We start from the raw sequence: 27,785 nt of genomic DNA, 5'->3' as shown, positions 1-27,785 counted from the left end.
TTAAAATCTGCAAGTCAATTTATTCAGGGTGTTCACAGCTGTAGTCCTTTAAAATTGTGCAAGAACACCTGCTCCCAGATAGCAACATCACATTGTTTCAGTATCTCTCTCATTCTGTATAACTGAATGCACGATAGTCCCTTGTGGTCCACAAGAATGAAAATATGGTCCACGGCCTCACTATTACCTCGAAAACATGCAGCAATGAGAGCGACTGGTCTCGCAAAACCGTCTTATAGTGCCGAGGAAATTGGGATGTCAGAAGAGGAGAGGCCGACTACCCACAAAAGATTACTACTACCACATCAGTTCTAGATTATTAAATATAGTTTTCTGTGGGCGAGCAGATGGCGACTACTGGATGGCATATGTTCTGTATCAGAAACTAGAGCTGATGTGGTCTATCCAGTGCAATTTTCTAAATCAGCACACTAAATAACCAAACCAAATCTAAAGTTGACCAAAAACTGATTCATATCCCTTTTGGTACTAATGTTGGAGAGTGGTCCCGTGTCAGGGGTCCCTGGCCAAAAAAAAGTTGGGAACCACTGTTCTAAATTATATCCGACAGTACCTGGAATTCATTGGAAGTCTCCCTTCCAGGTACCAACCAGAGTTGATCCTGTTTAGCTTCCAAGATCAGAAGAAAAGTGGTGGTGTTAAGAGTTATCACACACAACCAAACCAGGATTCCTACCAGAGCTGTGCAGATTATAGGATCTACTTTGTTTTATATTTGATTCCTGCAGCCTGATGCAAAGGCTTATCACCAATATGTGAAGGCATAAAAACCTAAGCCAGTCAAATAATATTCAGGCCTTAAAATGTCCTCATGTAACAAGCCTCATGTATTACAAATCACCCAGAGCTCTCTAAAGGAAAGACCTAGTTTATCTTCTGCCTGCAATATCTCTTAAAACAAGGCTTTGCTGTCATACTTCCGATCATCAGGTGGAACTCAGGGGAGGGGTAGAGCTTCTCTACTGGATCTCCAAGCAGCAGCACAGTTGGAAGGCGGCAAACATGAACTCTGGTTGTCATCCTTTTTTCCCTTCCAAGATCCTTGTTTCCCATATTCCCACCACTCCCAAAGTAACACATCAGGACACTGGAAACAAAATTGCAGGCACCTCTTTTGTTTTTAATCTCCACCCCACTCCCTACCTTCAAACATACAGTTTTCCTAGAAATTACCCACACAGAAAGAGAATACACAAATAAGTTAATAATTAAAATGACAGAACAAGGGCAAAGACACAGAACTGCATCAGGAGGGAAGGGAGGCAATAAATATGAAGAGAGGAAAACAAGTTAAATTCCAGAAGTAAACGTACACCACCTTGCACACTGATTTCCAAAAGTGAGTTCCGAAAGATTTCAAGGGCTTTTCATGAGTTTATTACATGATGAAAAGGTTGTTCATGATGGACAAACCTTTCGCAATGAGTGAATTTCCACTTTACTGCATAGCCAGGAGGGAGTCTCAGGCAACTTTGGTGTGCATGAAGCAATAGTGAAGCCTAGTAGATGTGGCTGGTGGTCCACACACATACAGACAATGCACCCCAAGACATGCTCTAGACCCCCACTTTCCACATTATGCATTGGGAATCTGGTAGCTTTTTTGAGATGGAAAAGATTATCCTAGAATAGATGATCTGTAAGACCTTAGTCTTGAGCCTAAAGAGCAAGGAGCAAAAATTGGGGGCCAGTAAAAAGGAGAGTTGGTGAGAACCGGCAGTGAAAGCCAAGAGGGGTGAAAGACTTACAGCAAGTGTCCACAGACATCTTTTGACCATGTTGGACCCATAAATGTCTTTGTAGCTATCTCCCATCTAATAAGAAACATTGGTGCCTTCTGGTCCACAAAAGGTGTCCAGCTATACCAGCGAAGTTCAACCTTTGTGTCTCCATTCCCAAAGAATGATACACCACAGTGGCATCCTTACGATGGCTACAACTTGTAGTCATGGTGCTGTATTCTGTCAATACAAGCTCCTAAATTTTGCTGAAACAGAGACAGACACTGCAGCAAGTGCCTGTCAATCAGGGCCAAAGCCACTTCCTCTTGCCCAATGGGAATACTGCACACACCCCTTGGCCAATGAGAGACCATGTTGACCAGGGAAACACACCAAGCACAACCTGGGCCGAAGAGTTGGCCGTGTCTTGATGAACCAATGTGACAACCACATGATACATCCCTCCCTACGTCCGTCCCATGCGAGTGAGTAGGGTGCAGACACACGAGGTGTCAATCCGGATCCAGCGCCAGGCCACAATCTTGTCGGAATCTATGGTGAGAGCCCTCACGTACGACTGCTTAGCCTTGCACTCTGAGATCCAGTGGCGACGGTCAACACCTCGGCATCCACCCACTGTACCCCCAGCTGGATTACATTTGGTCTCAAAGAAGTACTGCTTCAGCGGGCCCGTAAGCGTCTGGACTTCAGAAAGCACTGTAACAGTTCTTCCACGGATGTCCACAGCTGTGCGCTTGTCTGTCACCCAGACGTTGACGCTGTCACACACTGACATCTCTCCCCGGCGTACAGAACTGTCCACGGAGCGTTTGGACTTGAGCGTTTGGTTAGCAGCCTGCCCTTGCTGGGCATTGGAGTCCTCCATGAGGAAAAGCAATGGTGGCCCTTCAGGTTCATGGTGGGAAAGAGTGACGCGGGGAGAGAAGAGGTCCCAGTCCTGTACAGGAGTCTCAGCCCAAAGGATGTCTGTGGTGTTAGGAAGGGCACTGGCATTGGGAACGGGGGCAGCACGGATGATAGAGAGCAGTGGGGTGATCATGGCATGGAGCAGAATAAGCATCCCTCCCTGCACGGCGGGAACCTGGGTGGAAAGAAATACATTATGTTTTAAATGCTTGTTTGCAAGGGTGCAGGGGTATACAGTGCAACCTCCGTATCCATGGAGGATACATTCCAAGACTGCATGTGGATACTCAAAACCACAGGTAATACAAGCCAGAGAATGTAATGGCTTTCATGGGTGGAATCACTGGTTTGCTGTGAATATTCCAGGCTGTATGGCCATGTTCCAGAAGCATTCTCTCCTGATGTTTTGCCCACATCTATGGCAACCATCCTCAGGGGTTGTGAGATCTGTTGGAAACTAGGCAAGTGAGGTTTATATACAGGGTGTTTGAACCATGACGAAACTATCCGGAAGTCAACCCTACCCCTCTCCCCCGATTGTTTAACCCAACCTAAAAACCCCTTTTCCTACATGTCTCCTCCACCCCTTTCTAACCCATCCCACCCTTTACGGTACCCCACCCCAAGTCACTCCCCCTCCCCCGCCTATCCCATCCTCTCTCCCCTGTCTCAGTCTATGTGTTTGTAAAGAAATTCTTCAATAAAAATTATTTAAAAAGAAAGAAAAGAAAAAGAACTCCCTAGTTTAAATGTATTTGTACTTAAAACTAGGGAGTTCTTTTTCAAACACCCTGTATTTGTGGAATGTCCAGGGTGGGAGAAAAATGTGAATGTGTTTGAGGCAAGTGTGAATGTTGCAATTAGCCACCTTGATTAGCATTTAATGGCCTTGGGAGGTGTTAGCTGGCCCTGATTGCTTCCTGTCTGGAATTTCGCTGTTTTCTAAGACATTCTACAGATATATAAACCTCACTTGCCTAGTTTCCAACAGGCCTCACAACCTCTGAGGATGCCTGCCATAGATGTGGGCAAAACGTCATGAGAGAATGCTTCTGGAACATGGCCATACAGCCCAGAAAACTCATAGCAACCCAATGTAATGGTGTTTGGTCATATTCATGGTTTCAGATAATCATAGAAGCAGATGAATTTAGGAGAAAGAGAAAGAAAAATGGATGACAAGGAAAAAGAAAGCGAAGGCAGTTGCGAGAAGGTTTATGGACTGGGACAGGTGAGGCTATTACCTGTACAATCAGTGCTTCCTTATATCACAGCCAAGCAAGTCCTCAACTTTATTCATGACCCTCCAGAGTATGACCTTGTTTGGATACTCCTTGATGCGAGGAAATCTGGGAACACTGAGACGATAACTTTCTGCTGCCTTATCCTTAACAGATGCTGGTGTCTCTTCGCAGTTCATGTGCCGGAAAGTCTGGACTCCTGAAAGTCTCGGCAAATCTCAGACATCTTGGTTTCTCCATGGGATGAGCAAGCAGAGCAGGCCTTTGCCGAGAGGTAAGTATTTTTTTCCCTCACTCTTGGCGAAGAGTTCTGGCTCAGGAAACAATTGGATATCAAGAAATGCAGACTGGACTGACGGCTTGATGTCACTCATCCAACCTGGCAAAAGAGACAAATGTTCAGTGAATAGGACCTAGGAGTTGAAGGTTACTATTCACTTTGTTTCAACCTACTAAGGGTGGATCTACACTGCCCTATATTCCAGAATCCGATCCCAGATTATCTGCTTTGAACTAGATTATATTTATTCATTTATGTATTTATTTGCAGCATTTATATTCCACCCTTCTCACCCCAAAAGGGACTCAGGGCAGATCGCAGAACATACATATGCGGAAAATATTCAATGCCTTTTAATATAAAGACAAGACAGACAGTTGTACATAGAAACAGGTATATAGGCTTTCCCCATCTTCGGCATCTTGGAAGCTTGTGCTCGGTTCTGGCCAAGGGGGGGGGGGGTGTGTGCTGTTGCTCCATCTCCCTGCCAAAGAGCTTTGTTTGTAAACTCCCTCCTTTGATCAAATCACCGGCATTTTTCTAGCATTTCATTATGGGGGCCTTTAAAATACCTCCCCACTTTTAAGCGGTACCTATTTATCTATTAATATTTTGCTTTCAAACCACTAGGTAGGTAGAAGCTGGGCTAAAGGCCAGGAACTCACCCTGACCCGGGCTTCAAAATGTCAAACTCTTGATTAACAAGATTTACTGCACCTGGTGGTTTAACCTGCTGTGCTAGAGTCCGGTCCTACACTGCCAGATAATCTGTGATCAGATCCTGAAATACAGGGTAGTGTAGTCCACCCTAAGAAGTCACAGCAAAGCATGTGAAAGTTGGCTATCACATCCATGGATGCTCATTATACACAATAAAGGTAAAGGTAAAGATAAAGGTAAAGGTAAGGTAAAGATTTTCCCCTGACATTACGTCTAGTCATGTCCGACTCTGGGGGTTGATGCTCATCTCCCTTTCTAAGCTGAAAAGCCGGTGTTGTGCGTAGACGCCTCCAAGGTCATGTAGCTGGCATGACTGCATGGAGCGCTGTATCTTCCTGCCAGAGCAGTACCTACTGATCTACTCACATTTGCATGTTTTTGAACTGCTAGTTTGGCAGAAGCTGGGGCTGACGGGGAGTTCACCCTGCTCCCCGGACTCGAACCATTGACCTTATGTCCAGCAAGTTCAGCAGCTCAGCGGTTTAACCCACTGCACCACTAGGATTACATAATAGTATAGTAAAATGGCATCTCTTATATAAAATGGCAAATTCAAGGCTTCCCTTTTGGAATTTAAAAAAATTTCAAGTTGTGGATAGTTAAATTGTGGGTGCAGAATCTATGGATTCAGACAGCCAACTGTGGTCTGGGGATGATGGAGTGGCTCTAATCCAACCTATATGAAGGGCACCAAATGTATTCTACAGTAGTATCTCACTTATCCAACATAAACGGGCTGGCAGAACGTTGGATAAGCAAAAATGTTGGATAATAAAAAGGGATTAAGGAAAAGCTTATTAAACATCAAATTACGTTATGATTTCACAAATTAAGCACCAAAACATCATGTTTTACAACAAATTGACAGAAAAAGCAGTTCAATACATGGTAACGTCATTTAGTAATTATTTAAGAATTTAGCACCGAAACATTGCAATGTATTGAAAACATTGACTACAAAAACATTGACTACTGTTGGATAATACAGAACGTTGGATAAGCAAAGGTTGGATAAGCGAGACTCTACTGTATTTTTATTTATTTACTTCACTTATATCCCACCCTTCTCACCCTGAAGGGGACTCAGCATGGCATTACAAAATAGGCAGCAATTTGATGCCACGAACAAACATACAATAAAATAACCCATTACATTAAAACCAATTACATTTTGCGTTATTATTTTATTTATTTTAATGCTGCCTTTCTCCCAGAGAAGGCAGCTTACAAAAAAAAAGCCAGAGCAAAAAAAAAAAAAAGCTAACCCCACCCCTTGGTAATAAAAAAGTTAAAACATATTAAACAAATTATCATATTAAACTATTAAGTATAAACCATTAAAAGTGGAAGATGGTTCAAAACAATAAAGTTAAAAATACAGTACAAACACTCCATAAAACACATTCCCTCAAACCAATTAATCATTAAATGCCTGCTTTGAATAAAAAGGCCTTTGCCTGCCAGCAAAAAAGAAAGCAGTAAGAAGTTACCCTCCCTGCAGAAGAAAATTCGACTCTCCCAGGCCTTCCCCAGTTCTTCTCCTGTGATGATGATGGGACTTAGAGTTCATCTATACCAGGCATGGGCAAACTTGAGCCCTCCAGGTGTTTTGGACTTCAACTCCCACAAGTCCTAACAGCCTCAGGCCCCTTCCTTTTCCCCCTCAGCCGCTTAAGCGGCTGAGGGGGAAAAGGAAGGGGCCTGAGGCTGTTAGGACTTGTGGGAGTTGAAGTCCAAAACACCTGGAGGGCTCAAGTTTGCCCATGCCTGACCTACACTAGAATTAATGCAATGTAGAATCTTTATGATTCAGGAAGTCATAATCCATAAAAATCCCCATGTTCTTCTCCCGTTGACCCCCTTGTGGAAGGAAAATGCGGTTTCCAAATACGTTCTGAACCCAAATGTTGCCCCTGACCCATCCCGGGGGCAGCTGGGAAACATCAGGTGAAGCTAAGCATTCTACAGCTGCCGACAGGAGCCGAGGGAATGGGATCCAGATGGAGAAACATCTGGGGAAAGCTGTTATGGGGAGAACGGGCTTGGGAAGGGGGCTAATCCCTCTTGCCTTTGAAAACTGACACTGATGGAGTATTTAATCCCTTTCCTCTGATGCCTTCTTTTGCACTCATTACCTATGCCAACTCCAATGATAGACACATTTCTATAGGAAACAATGTCTGTGTGGCAGAGAAATAAACCTCATCCCCTCATTTGAATGTCTGGGAAAGGGTACAGGATTTGACCATCCATGTGCCCCTCTGAGCATGTACACATGCATCCCTTCTTATGCTGTTGGTTTTTCTTGACTTCTGAAGCCATGATACAATAAGTAGAATCAACTTTACTAGGTCATGCTGCTTATGGACTACTACAATATAAATACCTGTCCAATGCTAACTACAAGAAGAATGATAGCTGCTCCTATTGACCAATGCTAGCTGGAGAGTCTGGGATTTGTAGTTCCAAAAGGTTCTGGATAAAAAATGAATAAGGCAAAGCAGAAAGAACTAGTGAAAGGCAAAGAGCCACTATCCAGCCATTCTAAGCTATTTAGCAAAGTGTGTTGATGTGTTGGCTGGAACCACTGGGTTGCTGTGAGTTTTCTGGGCTCTATGGCCGTATTCCAGAAACATTCTCTCCTGACGTTTCACCCACATCTATGGCAGGCATCCTTAGAGGTTGTGAGGTCTATTGGAAACTAGGCAAGTGGGGTTTGTCCAGAGCAGGAGAAAAAAACTCTTGATGTAGGTGTGAATGTTACAATTAGCCACCTTGATTAGCATTGAATGGCCTTGCAGCTTCAAAGTCCGGCTGCTTCCTGCCTGGGGGAATCCTTTGTTGGGAGGTGTTAGCTGGCCCTGATTGTTTTATGTTTGGAATTCCCCTGTTTCCCCACCTCCTCCAAAATGAACTGAACCACCTAAATTGGGCTCTATAGGCCAATGGATACTCCACCACAGACATCAGATGAGCTGCAAGACCAGGAACAAGCCATGAGAGTAAAGACAAAGATCCACCCAGAGGAGAAGTGTTCTTGCCATACATCAAGGGAACCATTGACCACATAGGGAAGCTGATGAAGAAACACAACCTGCAAACTATCTACAGACCCAGTAAGAAAATCCAACAAATGCTACATTCGGCAAAGGACAAGAGGGATTCTCTCACCTCTGCAGGAGTCTGCCGTATACCATGCAGATGTGGACAAGTCTACATAGGGACCATCAAACGCAACGTTGCCCAAACACGAATCAAGGAACATAAAAGGCACTGCAAACTAACTCAAGCAGAGAATTCAGCCATAGGAGAGCACTTGATGATGTTATTTAAGAACACAGAAATGCTGGACCACTCTTAACAACCACCATGTTAGACTATACAGAGAAGCCATTGAAATCTACAAGCATGTGGACAATTTCAACAGAAAGGAGGAAACCATGAATATGAACAAAACCTGACTACCAGTATTTAAAAACTCTAAAATCAGGACAGTAAATAAAAGCAACACTCAGAAAACAGGGGAATTCCAGACATGAAGCAATCCGGGCCAGATAACAGCTGCCAACAAAGGATTCCCCCAGGCAGGAATCAGCCAGGACTTGAAGCTGCAAGGCTTTTGAATGCTAATCAAGCTGATTAATTGCAACATTCACAGTTGCCTCCAACAGACAAGAGTTCTTTTTCCCACCCTGGACCTTCCACAGATATATAAACCTCCCTTGCCTAGTTTCCAATATACCTCACAACCTCTGAGGATGCCTGCCATAGATGTGGGCAAAACGTCAGGAGAAAATGCTTCTGGAACATGGCCATACAGCCTGGAAGACTCACAGTAACCCAACAAAGTGTGTTGATTAGCAGATGGGAGGAGAGAGGGTTGTGAGTTCATAGGACTGCAGAACAATCGGGATCCCAGCCTTGGGATGAGAACTACCCTTCCCAAATCCCCCTTCCTATCAATAAGGACAACCCAGGGTGGACCCCGGTCATCTTTTGTTCGCTGGCTTTGAAACAGGGTGAGGCATGGACTCCTGGGTTCTTCGGCAGGGGAGTGGTGCCTAGTGGCTAAGCAAACAAGTCTTAAGAGATAGTTAAGCCTGACCTGTAGGCTATTTGCATAAGCATCATCCCCCCCCCCCACCCCAAAATAAATGCCTGGCGCCCATGACCTTGCTCCCTCCCATGAGGAAGGGTTGGGGGGGGGTGAGCGCAGGAGTTGTGTGGTGCGAAACGGCAGGCATTCCACACAAGGGAACCAGCCCCTGCTCCGAGGAGGTATGCGTAGCTTAGCACCGGGCAGGCTCCGACCTGTCGCCTCCCAGCCTCGATGCTGATCATCAACAAGCAGGAAGCCCTGGCTTTGTCAAGGATGGCCACCGTTCTGGCTCCTGGTGTTCCCTTCATTTCTGTTCCTCCCCACCTGAAAAAAACATGCAGCAATTTTTGCAAACTATTGTATCAAGGTCTGTATTAAAGGAGCCCCTTGCGCTGTGCAAAGCAATCGAGATCCTGCAGCCAAATTACATGACATCAAATTGAAAAAATTCCCTTCTTGGATCTGAACAGGGAATTCCCCCACAAGCATGGCCACAAACTAGGGCTGGAACTACACTGCCATATAATTCAGATTATCAAAGCAAATAATCTGGGTTTTATATAGCAGTGTAGATGGGGCCTATGTTGTTATGTATTTTTCTTTTTCTTAACGCCAACTTTCACACACTTTGGTGTGACTTCTTTGGCGCAATGGGTTAAACCCTTGTGCCAGCAGGACTGGGTTCAAATCCAGGGAGTGGGGTGAGCTTCTGTCTGTCAGCTCCAGCTTCCCCTGCAGGGACATGAGAGAAGCCTCCCAAAGGATAATAAAACATCAAGGTGTCTCCTGGGCAATATCCTTGCAGACAGCCAATTCTCTCAACTAAAATTGACATGCAATTTCTCAAGTCACTCCTGACATAGAAAAAAAAACCTTAGTTTGTGCAACTGGTTTCAAGACTAAAGTGTCACTAACACATACAGTAGAGTCTCACTTATCCAACACTCGCTTATGCAACGTTCTGGATTACCCAATGCATTTTTGTAGTCAATGTTTTCAATATATCGGGATATTTTGGTGCTAAATTCGTAAATACACAGAGCCGGTCAAACAATGAGGCGAATTAAGCGGTCGCTTTGGGCGCAAAACATACGGGGGCGCAGTCGAGACTGCTTTTTCTGTTGATTTCTTGTAAAACATGATGTTTTGGTGCTTAATTTGTAAAATCTTAATGTAATTTGATGTTTAATAGGCTTTTCCTTAATCCCTTCTTATTATCCAACATTTTCGCTTATCCAACGATTTATTTTGCAGTGATTGGTTTGGGGGGGGGGGGGGCAAAATTCTGTTTGCCTACACTTGAAAAAATACCTAGGGCCTGCTCTGTAAATACAGTAATTACTACATAGCATTTCTGCGTATTGAACTACATTTTCTGTCAAATTTGTTGTATAACATGATGTTTTGGTGCTTAATTTGTAAAATCATAACCTAATTTGATGTTTAATAGGCTTTTCCTTAATCTCTCCTTATTATCCAACATATTCGCTTATCCAACGTTCTGCTGGCCCGTTTACGTTGGATAAGCGAGACTCTACTGTACATACATACCAAGAAGCATATGCAGTTGTGGGAGAAAAGAGGAGAAAAAAAAGGATGTTGTCAAGGACAGAACGCCACAAGATTCAAAGTAACAGAGTTTATTAGATTACAGAACTCAAAAATGCCCGTAAAACACAAGGGCCAGGCAGTTTTTGCCTTTAGGAGCAAAAAGGGGCAAAAGTAAATGTTCAAAAGATAAACCGGATTAAACCGGAGTTTAATCCGGGTAAAAACAAACTGCTTGCTTCAGCCTGGGTATAAACGAAACGAAAGCCAAGGAACAAAAGATACAAAGAATGCAACTAATTGGCAGCAGATTCCTCTCTGCTGCCAACACTGTGCTTAGAGTAACTTGCGTCGCTCCCCCACACACACAGCAGACAGGATCTCCAACACGAGTAAATCAGCCAAGGATTGTAGCAGTTGAGTAGACCAGTTCCGTTCCGTAGATCAAAGCCAGAAGCAGACGTTTGTAGTTTTTCCAAGTCCAAGAAGGGGGGAAGACAAGCCGTGGTCAGTTCAGTCCGAGTTCTCAAAGCAGGAGATGGCGTCCGTCAAGAAGACGACGGAAGGTCAAGCTAATAAGAGTAAGCACAGGTTTGCACAAACAAATGCCCACACAATCCCTCCCGCCGTCTGACCCTGGATTCCAATTAACTTACGTCACAGCACAGGAAAGCACACAAGTCTTCAGGGAAGCGTCCCACACACACACGGATCCCAAGCGTTTGCCCAGATTACCTTGCCCAACGCAATTTGCAATTGCTCTCAAGCCCCATTTTATGCCAGTTACAAATCTTCATCACTGTCAGCTGTCCTCCTTAACCCGGGCGTTTCCTCATCACTTTCCTCGTCAGAGCTGGAGCACCTCTGACTACGCCCAACAGCATCTCCAGCTGTGGATCCCGTCCCATCCCTCCAGCTAAACCATGGGTCTAATCCTGAAGGTCCCCATTCATCTTCTGTCCCATCATGGCCAGTGGCACCCACTTCCTCCCTTACCCGAGTCCAATCCATCTCATCCTCCTCTGAGCTAACCAGCCCCTCCTCCATTCTCTCCGTAAACCCTTCGAAAGACTCCTCGTCAGATGGTGCTGCAAATATGTCTCGCAGTCTTTTTCTCTCTCGCTCCTCGAGAGTATCTGACTCTCGAGGAGTCTTACGCCCACGTCTGTCAGTAACAGAGCCATGAGGCTCAATCATAACACTATCCCCTCTCACAAAGGCCTCCTCCCCCGATGGCGGAGAAGTGGCAGTGATACCCTCCGCTATAGCACCACGACGACTAGAGGTATCAAGTTTCAACAGCGAACGATGAAAGACTGGATGGACTTTTAAACTAGACGGTAAACGCAAACGAAACGCAACAGAAGAAATCTTTTTAACGATAGGAAAGGGACCCAAATACCGAGGCGCAAACTTTCCCCCAGCCTGTTTAATATGTTTGGAAGATAACCACACCAAATCCCCTTCTTCCAACTCCTCCCCTGCCTGCCTGTGGCGGTCAGCCTGAGTCTTCTGCGTTGCCTTAGCTTCCAACAGTAAGCGACGGGCAACATCATGCAATGCAGCCATTTCCGAAGAGCGGTACACAGGGTCCGAAGAGACCACATTGGTCGACGGCGCCACACCTCCCCGTGGGTGAAAACCATAAGTTAGCTCAAATGGCGTATGCTGACTAGACGTGTGCACCGCATTGTTGTAAGCAAATTCCGCCACCGGTAACCACTTTACCCAAGCCGTGGGTTGATCTAAACAAAAACAACGCAGATACTGCTCTAAGAGCCCATTAACCCGTTCCGACTGTCCATCCGTTTGCGGATGGAAAGCTGAAGACACGTTTAACTTAGTCCCCAAACACTCATGGAAGTGTTTCCAAAAGCGTGACACAAATTGCGGAGCCCTATCTGAAATAATCACCTCGGGTGCTCCGTGCAAACGATAGATGTGCTTTGTAAATAGTAAGGCCAACGTAGGGGCCGCCGGAATGGTTGAACAAGGAATAAAATGAGCCAGTTTACTAAATAAATCCACCACCACCCAAATACAAGTATAACCCCCAGACTTAGGCAAATCTGAAATAAAATCCATGGAAATGATTTGCCATGGCCTCTCCGGAACAGGTAAAGACGATAACAACCCTCTAGGGCGCCCAACAGGCGTCTTACTCTGCTGACAAACGGCGCAGCTGTCACAAAAGCGCAGAATGTCTTGCCGCATCTTTGGCCACCAGTAGCTCCTGGTGATAAGCTGTACGGTCTTGAACCTGCCAAAGTGCCCAGCCATGGGTTCGTCATGGTGGGCTCTAATCACCTCCAACCTGAGGGTCCCCACTGGTACGTAAACCTGCCCCCTACGCACCAATACCCCGTCTTGATCCTGGAGATGTGGCAGTATGGTACGGTTACCTGCAGAGAGCAGCATCAGTTGCTCCTGAGTCCACACATCATCCTTCTGAGCCTCAAGGATCTGGTCATGTAACCCAAGCTCATTATCTACAACACACAGAGAGGCAGTAGGCAAGATGGTCTGACATACTACCTGCTCATTGGTCTTAAATTCCGGCTTGCGGGATAAAGCATCGGCCCGCAAGTTTGCCTTCCCCTCCACGAACTGCACCTTGAAGTTAAACCTGGAGAAAAACAAAGCCCAGCGGATTTGACGCTGGTTTAACTTCTTTGCTGTTTGCAAGTGCTCTAAGTTCTTGTGATCAGATCTGACCACGATCTGGTGCCGTGCCCCTTCAAGCCAGTGCCGCCACACCTCAAACGCCACCTTAATCGCCAACAACTCCTTCTCCCATATGGTATAGTTCTGCTCGAAGGGTGTTAGTTGCCGCGAGTAAAATCCACAGGGACGCAAGGTCCCTGAGGAATCCTTCTGAGACAATACAGCCCCCAGCGCGTAGCTAGAAGCGTCCGCTTCTACCACGAACGGTCTGTCAACATCAGGATGGGTTAGTATGTTGTCCGATTGAAAACTAGACTTTAGTTGTAGAAACGCCTCGTGAGCTTCCCGCCCCCACACAAATGGCTGTTTCTTGCGCAGAAGCTGCGTCAAAGGTACCGTGAGCTTTGCAAAATTCGGAATAAACTCCCGGTAGTAATTAGCGAAACCCAAGAACCTTTGTACATCCTTCTTAGACTTCAGCTCCTGCCATGAGTTGACGGCGTCAACCTTATGTGGGTCCATTTTAAGTTCCCTACCTGACACTACATGACCTAGGAACTCCACTTCAGGCACATGAAAGACGCACTTGGAAGCCTTGGCGAAAAGCCCATTAGCCCGCAGTCGGTGCAGAACCTGCTTGACATGTTGACGATGTTCTTTCTCGTCCTTAGAAAAAATCAAGATATCATCCAAATAAATCACTAAAAATTGGTCAATTAGGTCCCTGAACACATCGTTCATGAACCTCTGGAATACCGCAGGAGCATTACAAAGCCCAAAAGGCATGACTCGGAACTCGTGGCATCCGAAACACGTGTTAAATGCCGTCTTCCATTCATCCCCTTCCCGTATACGGATTAAGTTATAGGCCCCCCGCAGGTCAAGCTTGGTAAAGACCTTAGCCCCTTGCACCCTTGATAACAGTTCCGAGATTAAAGGGAGCGGGTACCTATCCCGAATGGTGTATTTGTTTAGGATCCGATAGTCACAGACCAGCCTAAGTTCCCCAGTCTTTTTGGCTACAAAGAATACTGGTGCCGCAGTTGGAGAACTAGATGGGCGAATAAACCCCTTGGCTAAATTTTCATCTAGAAACTCCCGCAAAGCTTGCCTTTCCGGTACAGTCAAGGCATACAGCCTCCCTGCTGGCAGTTTCGCACCTTCTGCTAACTTGATGGCGCAATCATATGGCCTGTGCGGTGGTAATTTGTCCGCTTCTCTTTTACAAAATACATCAGAGAACTCCCCATACTCAGCAGGCACTCCCTCCATATCAGAATGAGTAACATTTAGAGTGCAACAGTCCTGCCTCTTTAAGATCACTTTACGTGTTGCCCAATCTACTTGTGGGTTTACTACAGCTAGCCAATCCATCCCCAGGATCACATCATATCTAGGCAAGCTCGTAATATCCCACACAAACGTTCCCGTTACTCCCTGCACCTCCCACGTTACTGCTGAGGTTTCATGGTTAACCACCCCAGTCTCCAGCAGTCTCCCATCTGCTCCTTCCACCCACACGTCGCATGCCTTGCGCACTCTAGGAATGCCATGCTTCTTAGCAAACTCGATATCTACATAGGAGACCGTAGCCCCTGAGTCCAGCAGTGCCAAAGTAGAAACAAGTTCCCTTCCCCCAACAGATAATGTAATGGGTACGAAAACATGCTTCCTCCCCTCAGTTGACTGCTTGAGGAGCCCTAGTGCGTTGGACTCACGTCGCACTAGGGCTGACCTTTTCCCGAAAGCTGGGAAGGTTTCACATTACAATTTTTGGCAAAATGCCCAGCATTCCCACAGTACAAACACAAGCCCAGCTGCCTCCTACGGCTCTTTTCCTCTGTAGACAGCTTTTTAAAGACCCCAAGCTCCATGGGCTCTTCCCCCATCACCACAGGTGCCCTGGTTACATGCATGGGTGGCGCACACATTGCTTTTGAGTGTTTACGAGCCTCGAACCTTGCGTCTAAACGCAGCACCTTAGCTACTAAGGCGTCCCAGCTTTCAGCCGGCTCCAAGCGTGCTAATTCATCCTGGAGCATATCACTTAACCCGGCAGTAAATAAAAGCATGAATGCATTTTCCCCCCAATCCAGCTGGTGGCGATACAGGTTAAACTTATTTAAGTAATCCAAAACAGTCCCCTTTCCCTGTTTCAACCGATACAGAGCCCACCCAGCGTTCTCCGTGCGGAGAGGATCCCCAAAAGTATCAGTTAACAACTTTTTGAAATTATTCAAATTGTCCTTGACTGGGTCATTTCCCAAAATTAAATTAGTGGCCCATTGTCCTGCGGGACCGGTCAACAAACTCAAAATAAAGGCCACCTTGCTAGTGTCTGTAGGAAAAGCATGAGCACTGAGCTGAGAAAAATAAAGCTCCACTTGTGCCAAAAAGGTTGGCAACTTGCACCTGGTTCCGTCAAAGCGTTCAGGAGTCAAAATATGTCCTTTCACAGCCTGAGCTGTTTGGCTAACGGTAAAAGCCGTTTGCAATTGGTCTACTTTGGCCCTTAACTCATCCATCGTCTTCCTGACGGGTTTATTGCTGCAATAAACTTTTTATGGGCGTTGGGCAATCTGTCAAGGACAGAACGCCACAAGATTCAAAGTAACAGAGTTTATTAGATTACAGAACTCAAAAATGCCCGTAAAACACAAGGGCCAGGCAGTTTTTGCCTTTAGGAGCAAAAAGGGGCAAAAGTAAATGTTCAAAAGATAAACCGGATTAAACCGGAGTTTAATCCGGGTAAAAACAAACTGCTTGCTTCAGCCTGGGTATAAACGAAACGAAAGCCAAGGAACAAAAGATACAAAGAATGCAACTAATTGGCAGCAGATTCCTCTCTGCTGCCAACACTGTGCTTAGAGTAACTTGCGTCGCTCCCCCACACACACAGCAGACAGGATCTCCAACACGAGTAAATCAGCCAAGGATTGTAGCAGTTGAGTAGACCAGTTCCGTTCCGTAGATCAAAGCCAGAAGCAGACGTTTGTAGTTTTTCCAAGTCCAAGAAGGGGGGAAGACAAGCCGTGGTCAGTTCAGTCCGAGTTCTCAAAGCAGGAGATGGCGTCCGTCAAGAAGACGACGGAAGGTCAAGCTAATAAGAGTAAGCACAGGTTTGCACAAACAAATGCCCACACAATCCCTCCCGCCGTCTGACCCTGGATTCCAATTAACTTACGTCACAGCACAGGAAAGCACACAAGTCTTCAGGGAAGCGTCCCACACACACACGGATCCCAAGCGTTTGCCCAGATTACCTTGCCCAACGCAATTTGCAATTGCTCTCAAGCCCCATTTTATGCCAGTTACAAATCTTCATCACTGTCAGCTGTCCTCCTTAACCCGGGCGTTTCCTCATCACTTTCCTCGTCAGAGCTGGAGCACCTCTGACTACGCCCAACAGCATCTCCAGCTGTGGATCCCGTCCCATCCCTCCAGCTAAACCATGGGTCTAATCCTGAAGGTCCCCATTCATCTTCTGTCCCATCATGGCCAGTGGCACCCACTTCCTCCCTTACCCGAGTCCAATCCATCTCATCCTCCTCTGAGCTAACCAGCCCCTCCTCCATTCTCTCCGTAAACCCTTCGAAAGACTCCTCGTCAGATGGTGCTGCAAATATGTCTCGCAGTCTTTTTCTCTCTCGCTCCTCGAGAGTATCTGACTCTCGAGGAGTCTTACGCCCACGTCTGTCAGTAACAGAGCCATGAGGCTCAATCATAACAGATGTTGTGGGGACAGAAAAGAGGGAAGGGGCAAGACAGTGGGAAGCAATTAGGGACCCATCTTCACTACCAAATAATGCGATTTGAACTGCATTATATGGTTGGTACAGACCAGTCTTTCTCAAACTAGGAATTGTGGGAGCTGAAATCCAAAACATCTGGATGAGCAGTTTGAGAATGTCTGGTTTAAACCCATGTTATACGGTTTGAACTGCATAGTATGGGTTTACACTGATCACATGATACAGTTCAAGTGGCATTATTTGGCTGTGTATATCCAGGCGAAGTACTGAAGCATCACAGGTTAAACAAATACTCCCTTCACCTCAAGCCCCATTCCAACCTTTGAGATTGCACTTGTGCATTTTTCACAAAGGCCAGAAAGCTGAGATTCTCAGGCCTCCAAATTTTCTGAGTTGACATTTTAGATGTGTATCCTATAGATAGTGCGAATTAAATATCTATTTTCTTTAATTCTTCCACTTGAGTCTGGAAAATCTCTCTTTCCATAGAATCCTATATACTTCACCCAGCTTTCTTGCTTAATTAATTGATTGCTTATCCTCTTCAGAGCATCTTGTATGTTTGCTAGACATGCAAGCCATGAATTACAAGTACTAGGACTTCCAAATGAAATAATACTACTGTTTCGTTCTTCTGCTCCAAAAGGGATAGAGTTCTACATTCGTAATAGTTTGACTACCTCACTGTGCCAACTGAAATTACCCTGAAAGTTCATAAGAGTTAGCAGAGACCACAGTGACCATGCAGGAATATATAACTAAAGCATTCCTGACAGATGGCCACCCAGTCTCTGCGTAAAAACCGGAGACTGTACTGTCCTCGGAGACAGTACAGTCTACTGCTGGACAGTTCTTATTGTCAGAAAGTTGTTCCTAATGTTTAGGTGGATTTTCTTTTATTGTAGTTTGGCTCCATTGCTCTATATCCTAGTTTTTGGAGCAGCAGAAAACAAGCCTGCTCCTTTCAAACAAGGCTATTAAGTCACATTTTAATATTCTCTTCTCCAGGCTAAACATACCCAGTTTCCTAAGCCACTTCTCATAGGGTTTGACAACCAGACATTTAGTTGCCCTTCTCTAGACACATTCTAGCTTTTTTTGTGTCAGGAGCAACTTGAGAAACTGCAGGTCACTTCTGGTATGAGAGAATTGGCTGCATGCAAAGACGTTGCCCAGGGGACGCCCAGATGTTTGATGTTTTACCATCCTGTGGGAGGCTTCTCTCATGTCCCCACAAGCTAGAACTGACAGACAAGAGCTCACCCCATCTCGCTTACCCTGTCTTGTGGATTCGAACCTGCAACCTTCAGGTCAGCAACCCAACCCTCAGGTCAGCAGTTCAGCCAACACAAGGGTTTAACCCATTGCGCCACCACGGCTCCTTACCAAGCAAACTGGGATGATGGGACTGGAGTCCAAAAACACTTGAGAAGACCACAGCATGAGCTGGAGTTGACAGAGGGAGCTCACCCACTCTCCCTGGATTTGAACCGCCGAAATGTCTATCAGCAGTCCTGTCGGTACAAGGTCTTAACTTATTGTGCTATCGGGGGTTCCACATTCTAGCTTATCCATATCCTTCTTGAATGTTGGTACCAAGAACTGAACATAGTATTCAAGGTGACAGCTGATCAAAGCAGAAGAGTGGTGCTACTACTTCTCAATCTAGAGACCATACTCCTATTGATGCTGCCTAGCATCGCATTGGCTTTTTTAGCTGCCACATCACACTTTCAACTCATGTTTACCTTGTGATGAACCTTGGTGTGACTGTACTCCTTGGAAGAAGACCAACACTCTCATTAGTCAGAGTGAGGCAAATGCCTCAGGCAACAGATGCTGGGGTAAGGAAGCATTGGCCTCCTCCTCCCGGCTATTCTTCATGAACTCAAAAATGATTTATTTTAATTGGCGGATAGAGCTGTGTACATCACATGGCCAATCCTGGGCACACTAAACTAGCCTGCTTCCTCAGGTGTGGTGACGGGAGAACTGAGAACTGCTTTATAGCCACCGTTCAAATACGATCCCTTTTAGAACATGGTCTAGAGAAGGGCTGCTATCTTGTCCTTTATCTTTGGAAGAGAAATGCCTGGCATTGGTCCTGTTCAGGAAACCAAGAGAGAAGACTTGATGGTAGAGCATAATGTAGTACAGATACTTGAGGAAGGGTTAGAAGTGAAGAAAAGGGACTAGCATTTAAAGCACAGGTCTAAAGAATATGGAAGAGATTTGGGCTAAAATGAAACCCAGTTGCTTCTAGAGTCATATCCTTGCTAACAATGCCCCCAGAGAGAAATCCAGGCATTTTTCTTGCCAAGTTGGGCAAAAGGTAAATCGGGTTGTGCCAGCAGATATCTGGATCATCTGCAAATGCTTTTGGTTCCCAGTCATTTAAATGTAGCTATAACAAAATAATGAAATTCCACCTTTATGCTTGGAGTTGCCAGGAATGGACTTTCGTGCCAAAAAAATAGAGAAAGTAGGTGGAATGGGGAAGAGCCTTGTGGCATCTTTACACTAATTTATTCTGGGGGAGTTTCAGTATGAGTTTTGGGATTGCAATCCATCAAAATTTCTGCAAAAATTAATTAGTTTTAAAGAAACCACAAGAATTCCTTCCATGTTCTACAAAGGCATGGACAAACTTGGGTCGTCCAGGTGTTTTGGACTTCGACTCACAATTCCTAACAGCCTCAGGCCCCTTCCTTTTCCCCCTCAGCCGCTTAAGCGGCTGAGGGGGAAAAGGAAAGGGCCTGAGGCTGTTAGGAATTGTGGGAGTTGAAGTCCAAAACACCTAGACGACCCAAGTTTGCCCATTCCTATTCCTATTCATATTTGTCCTAATACAGACTAACAGTATTCTTTGAAAATTACAGCACAATTCCTGTATCCAAGCATGATAAACAATGCCCTCTCTAGGCACTTGATAGGTCCACCAACACATCTCATGGTATTCTTGAGCTCAAAGTCCCTTGTTTCAATAGGGATCCTTATTATCCACAGTTTCGTCTATCCATGCAAAGTCCAGGAATGCTTCCCCCCCCCCCCCCCCCCATGGATACAGGGTTGTGTTTTATATTACAATTCAGTTCCCCCATTGAAAACAAATTCTGACTCTTGGGTTTCTAGTTTTACAAGCCACCCAAACAAAATTGACCTGGTGACCATGAAAAGCAGTGACTGAATGGGGACTTGGGCACCTCCCCATTCAGAGCCTGAAAAACAACTTTGTGGAGTAGGCTTAAAGCCACCTTGATCATCATCACTACCACCACTATAATCTCAGAATCCGTCAAGCATCTTAGCTACTGGTTAGGCTAGTTGTTGGGTTATCCAGCAATCATACATGCATTTTCAATGTGGGATTGTTTCTGTATTTTTGTTATTCTGTACCGATATCTAACCATATTGGTATCATAATCCTAACAGGTTATGGATATATTCCTAATACTAGTTGAGAGATTCTGAAGTTATAATCCAAACATTAATGTCTCCCAAATTGTGACCCTACAACAAACACAAGACATACTACAATTCATCCTATTCACTATTAGCTTTAAACTGGGTTCAGACTACAGCACTGCAAACACTGTTATACTAGGTAAAGGTAAAGGTTTTCCCTTGACATTAAGTCTAGTCGTGTCCGACTCTGGGGGTTGGTGCTCATCTCCATTTCTAAACTGAAGAGCCGGCATTGTCCAAAGACACCTCCAGAGCATCGTTATCTTCCCGCCGGAGCGGTACCTATTGATCTACTCACATTTACATGTTTTCAAATTGCTAGGTTGGCAGAAGCTGGGGCTAACAGCAGGTGCTCACCCCCACTCCCTGAATTCGAACTGCCAACATTTTAGTAAGCAAGTTCAGCAGCTCATCTGTTTAATCCATTGCGCGACCAGCTAAGAATTAGCAAATTCTTATCTTCCTTTGCCAGTCTGGGCCCCAACTAAATATGGCTTCTAACCATCCCCAAGGTTAATAAAAGCTATAATCTAACATCCAGAGAACACTGGGGCTCTTTGCACACAGCTGTATAAAATCCCATATAATCTGCTTTGAACTGGTTTATATGGCAGTGTGGACTCAGATAACCCAGTTCAAAGCAGATATTGTGGATTATTTGCCTTTGGGTTTTATGGCTGTGTGGAAGGGCCCTAGGTTGCAATTGAGGGAAGGGTGCATGGAGTCTCCTGAGAAGCATGTTTTGGTTGAAAATGGGAAGCTGGAAGACAAAACATATTCAGAAAAACGCAAGAGCTTTGTTTTAGAAGGAAAGGGTCACTGGTTGACCTGTGAACACTAACTTAATTTTACATCTGGTTTAATTTCTATCTTATTATTAAAAGCTTCTGTCTTGGCTTACTGTACAAACAACACATTATGAAGGGGACTTCAAATCAGCTCGCTTTCTTACAAAGCCTGGAGAGTTAATTTGGAGAAAATAAATGGATATAATGTCATGCAGAAGCTGTTCATAACTGATCAGAGATAGGAAGATGCTCTGGGTCCCAGGTATAGACGGCTTTGTCATATTATATAACTTCTTCATAATACTAAATTCGCAAACTTTGGTTGGTTTCTGTTCAGTCTTGAATATATCTTCTCAATCTTGCTACAAACTAGCCTATCGTTTTGAATGTATGTCGAAATGGCACCCTTACGCACAAACTCTGAGGCATGGGAAGAAGGGAAAGAGTGGTGTTTGGGGTGGAGAGAAGGGGGAAAGAGACTGTTGTGATCTTCAGCATCCTTCATAGGGCCCCAAGGGTAGGGCCTTGCAGGTGTGATTCAACTCTTCCTGATTATCCTCAGCCAAGATACCAAACAAACTGGGATGATGGGACTGGAGTTCAAAAACACATAGAAGACCAGAGGGCCTCCACCCCGATCACAGCAATCCTTGGCAAATAATTCTTCCTTAGTTTGCTGGGTATACATTCTGTGTTTCCTATTACACTGGATTTTGGATCTTATCTACACAGAATCCCACCACATTAAGCCAGGGCTAGTCTGATGGCTATATTTCTGAGGAAGGCATTGGCAAAACAAGCTCTCTATATTCTTTGCTAAGAAAACCCTTTGCAATTCAAGAGCTCACCATAAGTCAGATGACTTGAAGGCACACACACATATATACAGTACGAACACAGACTGCTGTGGAGTTGTTGGATTTTAGATTTCATTTAACCATTTAATATACTGCAAGTCGCTTCTGGTATGAGAGAATTGGCTGGCCAGGGGATGCCCAGATGTGTTAGCTGGGAGGCTAGAGCTGACAGATGCAAGCTAGAGCTGACAGATAGGAGCTCACCCTGTCTCACGGATTTGAACCGGCAACCTTCAGGTCAGTAACCCGACCTTGAGGTCAGTAGTTCAGCCAGCACAAGGGTTTAACCCATTGCACCACTCCATCTAACCATCTTGAGCTGGTCATTGACCGTAATAAAAGTTTACTTACTTATTTACATCTAACCATCATACTATGTGGTAAAAGATGCTGGGAGTTGCAGTGCAGCAGCATATTTGCATCTAAGCCTTCTATTTGGGGTAAGTAAAAAGGTAAAGGTAAAAGTTTCCCCTGATGTTAAGTCCAGTCATGTCTGACTCTGGGGGTTGGTGCTCATCTCCATTTCTAAGCCGAAGAGCCGGCGTTGTCCGTAGATACCTCCAAGGTCATGTGGCCAGCATGACTGCATGGAGTGCCATTACCTTCCCGCCGGAGGGGATCTACTCACATTGGCATGTTTTCGAACTGCTAGGTTGGCAGAAGCTGGAGCAACAGCGGGCGCTCATTCCGCTCCCGGGATTTGAACCTGGGACCTTTTGGTCTGCAAGTTCAGCAGCTCAGTGCTTTAACACACTTCGCCACCAGGGCTCTTTGGGGTAAGACTCTATCTTAAAGGTAAAGGTTTCCCCTGACGTTAAGTCCAGTCATGTCTGACTCTGGGGGGTGGTGCTCATCTCCATTTCTAAGCCGAAGAGCTGGCGTTGTCTGTAGACACCTCCAAGGTCATGTGGCCGGCATGACTGCATGAAGCGCCGTTACCTTCCCACCGGAGCAGTACCTATTGATCTACTCACATTGGCATGTTTTCGAACTGCTAGGTTGGCAGAAGCTGGAACTAACAGTGGCCGGTCACGCCACTCCCGGGTTTGAACCTGGGACCTTTCGGTCTACAAGTTCAGCAGCTCAGTGCTTTAACACACTTCGCCACTGGGGCTCCAAGACTCTATCTTATTGGACTTAAAATAACAAAACCATATAGTTGGAAGAGACCCCCCAAGGGCCTCTTGTGATACAGGAAAATACAATCAAAGCACTCACAACAGATGGCCATCCAGCCTCTGCTTAAAAGAGACCACCACATACTGAGTCAGCATACTCCACTGCCAAACAACTCTTACTGTCAGGAAATTCTTCCTAAAGGTTAGGTGGAATCCCTTTTCTTGCAAATTGAAACCATTGCTCCGTATCCTGATCTCTAGAGCAGCGGAAAATAAGCTTGCCCCCTCTCTCCTCCTAGCAATCCATGTGGTTCAGAAGTACAAGAAAAGTGCCTTTGTTTTCTTCTAAGGCTGAGATTCCTAATCTTCCTTCTTCAAAGGGCAGGTAGGCTGCTGCTGGTTTGGATTCCCTGTCTACAAAGGCAAGCGAAAGGGTCTCGACCCCAGCCGGGCGCGTGGGCGGTGGGCAACCCTGGCTTTCCCCTTGTAGTTGCCTTGTCCTCCCTTCCAGGGAGCCCAGGCATGCTGCTTTCCATCAGCAGCAGGTAATCCAAACCAGGCGGATGAAAGAGCGAGCAAGGCAGGGATATTTCCGCTTTTCCTCTTCGTCTCTTTCCAGCTGGTTTCCATCTAGCCTTCCTCCCAGGCAAAAGGCATGCGTGTGCGTGTGTGCATGTGGAAAGAAAGAGACAGGGGGTTACTCTCTTGACCATGACCCTAGATCCCTCTCACAAACACAACCCATGTACTTGCCAGGAGAGGCAAGAGCTGGGCTGACCTAAAGAGAACTGAATGGAGCTTGCCTCTGAAAAAAGGCTTCCTGGAATTCCAACTGCACTGCTTTTGGGGGGAGAAGGGGAGTAAAATCTCATTCTCTCTATATGTATGTGGCTGGGGAAGGGAGGGGTTTATTGGAATCAAACCCCAGGTTCTTTAGATCTGTCCGGGAAAGGGAAGAAAGCGTGATGGAATCCTGGGCGCCTGGGTGCTTCAGAAGGGGATTATCGCCTGCGCACCTGGGCTATTTCAGAGCACATGCTGCCATACCTGTTTGTGCGTATGCGCCTTCAAGTGGCCTGCCGACTTATGGCATTTTCTTACACAAGGAATATTAAGGGGTGGTTTTGCCACCCTCCACACAGCACTGCCACCCAAGTACTAATCAGTGGTACATCTACACTATTGAATGAATACAGTTTGACACCATTTTAACCGCCATGGCGCAATGCTACGGAATCATGGGAATTTTACCAAGATTTTAGCCTTGTCTACCAAAAAGAAGTGCTAGTTCCTTACCAAGCTATAAATTCCAGGATTTACAGCAGTTAAAGTCATGTCAAACAGCATTCATTCCACAGTTTGGATGCACCCCAAGTCTGGCTCTGCTGAGCTTCCAAGATCCAAGATCAGACAGGATCTGGTGCCTTTAGGATATTTAGGCAGACAGTTGTACCTAAGGTTGCTGAAATCTAAAAGAGTACAGTTTTATGATCAGGCAAAAAAAGTGGGGAGTGTTAGGGGAAGCAAGCCGAGGTCCTTCGGGTGCAGCGGGTGCGCTCTGTGAAGATAACTAGATTTCTTATCTCAGCGCCAGTAACAAGGAGCTGACATGGGGTGCATCTAAACTGTAGAAATAATGCAGTTTGACACCACTTTAGCTGCCACGGCTCAATGCTAAAGAATCCTAGGAGTTGTACTTTGGTGAGACACCATCAATCTTTGGCAGAGAAGGCAGAAGATCTTGCAAAATTTACAACCCCTAGGATTCCATAGCATGGAACCACTGCATGTAAAATAGTATTGAACTGCATTAATTCTACAGTGGTGACGCACCCCCAACCTACAAAAGATTATCCGACCAATATAATTTTCACAGTTAGTTTTTAATTAATTTTTATTTATTTATTTATTTATATCCCTGGATTGCTGTGAGTCTTCTGGGCTTTATGGCCATGTTCCAGAAGCATTTTCTCCTGACGTTTCACCCACATCTATGGCAGGCATCCTCAGGGGTTGTGAGGTCTGTTGGAAACTAGGCAAGTGGGGTTTATATATCTGTGGAAAGTCCAGGGTGGGAGAAAGAGATCTTGTCTGTTGGAGGCAAGTGTGAATGGTGCAATGACCACTTTGATTAGCATGAAATGGCCTTGCAGCTTCAAAGTCTGGCTTCTTCCTGCCTGGGAGAATCCTTTGTGAGGAGGTGTTAGCTGGCCCTGATAGTTTCCTGTCAGGAAACAATTTATATCTCATTTTCCTCTCTTCAAGCAAGCCTCAAAGCAGCTTTTGACACTAGACACAGGTTACAATTTAAAATAGAACAGCTTTATCATCACGGTACATTCTACAACGAAACTAAATGCCATCCCGAATATGCATTATATATGTAGAATGACAAAAACAAAACAGCCATCCTTCCACATTCGAATCACTATTGCAGTGCCCCTAATACCACATTAGTGTGAAGCCATAGTTCAATATAGTCACAGCTCTAGGATAAACACTATCTCTCAGTCCTTGTTTTTACCATCCTATACAACAATCTACAACATATACACATTCAAGCAGAATTAAGCCTTGGATTGTTCCAAACCAACAATTTATAAGCAACAGAAAGGAGGAAACCATGAAAATGGACAAAATCTGGCTACCATTATTTTTTAAAAAATCAGGACAGTAAATAAAATCAGGACAGTAAATAAAGAACAGCACTCAGAAAACAGGGGAATCCCAGCTATGAATCAATCTGGGCCAGCTAACACCTCCCAACAAAGGATTCCCCCAGGCAGGAAGCAGCCAGACCTTGAAGCTGAAAGGCTATTCATTGCTAATCAAGGTGTCAAACATTCACACCTGCCTCCAACAGACAAGAGGTCTTTCTCCCACCCTGAGCATTCCACAGATATATAAACCCCACTTGACTAGTTTCCAACACACCTCATTACCTCTGAATATGCCTGCTATAGATGTATTATTATTATTATTATTATTATTATTATTATTATTATTATATGACACAGCAAACAAGATAGATATGCTGGATTTCGTATCACAAAATCACAAGTTGACCACTTCCCAAGTGTCTAGGACTGTGTGATGTATTTTCAGATGATGCATGCAGATCCCAGCAGGGTGGCCTTTTGCAGTTGGCAAATTATTATTATTATTATTATTATTATTATTATTATTATTATTATTATTATTATTATTATTATTATTATTATTATTATGAAAAACGTCAGGAAAGAATGCTTCATACCATATAGCCCAGAAAACTCACAGCAATCCAAAACACCCATCCATCCACATTCGAATGACGACGGCATAGCCCCTAATGCCACATCAGTGTGAAACCACACTGTTCAATATAGTCACAGCTCTAGGATAAACCCTATCGCTCAGCCTATTTGTCCTCGTCCTATGCAACAATCTACAGCACATAAACATTCCAACAAAATTAATCCTCAAATTGCTCCAAACCAACAATTTAGAAGCACCTACAACCATTAAAAAACTATCAAAACAATTAAAAACCACCACACAGTACCTTAGAGGTAGCTACAAGATACTTTTGCATTCCAGTGCCCATGAGTCTACAGCATTGGAATCAAAGGAATGAGAGTTTGGTGAAGCATCAGCACTATTTGCCAGAGAGGAGACCTTGTAAAACTTGCATTAGCATTGAACCAAGGGGTGTCGAACTGTAACAGAGAAGACCAGGCATGGGCAAACTTGGGCCCTCCAGGTGTTTTGGACTTCAACTCCCACCATTCCTAACAGCCTAACGGCTGTTAGGAATGGTGGGAGTTGAAGTCCAAAACACCTGGAGGGCCCAAGTTTGCCCATGCCTGGAGTAGACTCACCCAGAGTTTAGCAAGCTTATACTAAATTAGTGTTCTTAGTTGTTCCCATTTCCCTACAGTACTATGAGTCCATAGCATTTGGAGCACATTGCAGTTCAAGCGGTGTCAAACTGCACCAATCCTGCAGTGTAGAGACCCCCTCATACCTCCCTCCCGCCTTCAGTCCTTGGCTTCCTACCTGGAGGGCACTTCGCTGCCCCTGAAGGTGAGGAGAAGAAGGCTTCCTCCTCCTCTTCTTCCTCCTCTTCTTCTTTCTGCTGCTTGTTCAGTTCCCCTCCGCGCACAAAAGGGGGCTCCCTCGCCTAGGGCTGTCTTTTCCCCGCGCTGCCATTCCAGAAAGCGCAAAGGCTCTTCTTCTTGTTGTTGTTGTTGTCCTTATTGTTGTTGTGAGTTTAACATATCCGAAAGGTGTCCCTGGCGTCTCCCGTTGCCCGAAGACTAAGCGGTGGGCGGGTAGCTGAAGAAGCAGAGAAAGGGAGAAAGACCCAGGACCGGAGGAACAGGTTTGAAGGGAGGAAAGGAGGAGGCGAATCCCAGGGAGAGGTGGAAAGGTGGACGGAAGCAAAGGAGAAAGGAGGGAGAAAGAAGCTTCCTCCTTGCGCCTTCTTCCCGGCTTGCCTGGGAAAAGGAGGTTTTCCTAGCGGCGGGAAGGTCCCGCCGAAGCCCATACCTGACGCCAAGCCTCCCAGCCCACGCCCCACGCCTCCCGGCCCCACCTCTCCTC

General features: G+C 45.4%; 1 protein-coding gene across 1 annotated transcript; it reads right to left on the bottom strand.

The window, feature by feature from the left end:
* On the bottom strand, positions 1 to 27,785 carry ntf4 (neurotrophin 4). The gene is made up of 3 exons (XM_008113593.3): positions 27,240 to 27,785; positions 3,914 to 4,289; positions 1 to 2,844 (listed from the first exon to the last, which is right to left on the bottom strand). The coding sequence occupies exon 3, from the start codon at positions 2,821 to 2,823 to the stop codon at positions 2,209 to 2,211; it is 615 nt and encodes a 204-aa protein (XP_008111800.2). The 5' UTR covers positions 2,824 to 2,844; positions 3,914 to 4,289; positions 27,240 to 27,785; the 3' UTR covers positions 1 to 2,208.

The sequence above is a fragment of the Anolis carolinensis genome, chromosome 6, assembly GCF_035594765.1.
Source record: "Anolis carolinensis isolate JA03-04 chromosome 6, rAnoCar3.1.pri, whole genome shotgun sequence".
NCBI classification, from domain to species: domain Eukaryota; kingdom Metazoa; phylum Chordata; class Lepidosauria; order Squamata; family Dactyloidae; genus Anolis; species Anolis carolinensis.
The sequence above is the reverse complement of the archived record's forward strand: the minus strand, read 5'-3'. Positions and strand labels throughout refer to the sequence as shown.

Bases quoted from the DNA above. Each gene is read 5' to 3' on its own strand.
- ntf4 (XM_008113593.3), bottom strand. From the start codon at position 2,823: ATGCTTATTCTGCTCCATGCCATGATCACCCCACTGCTCTCTATCATC.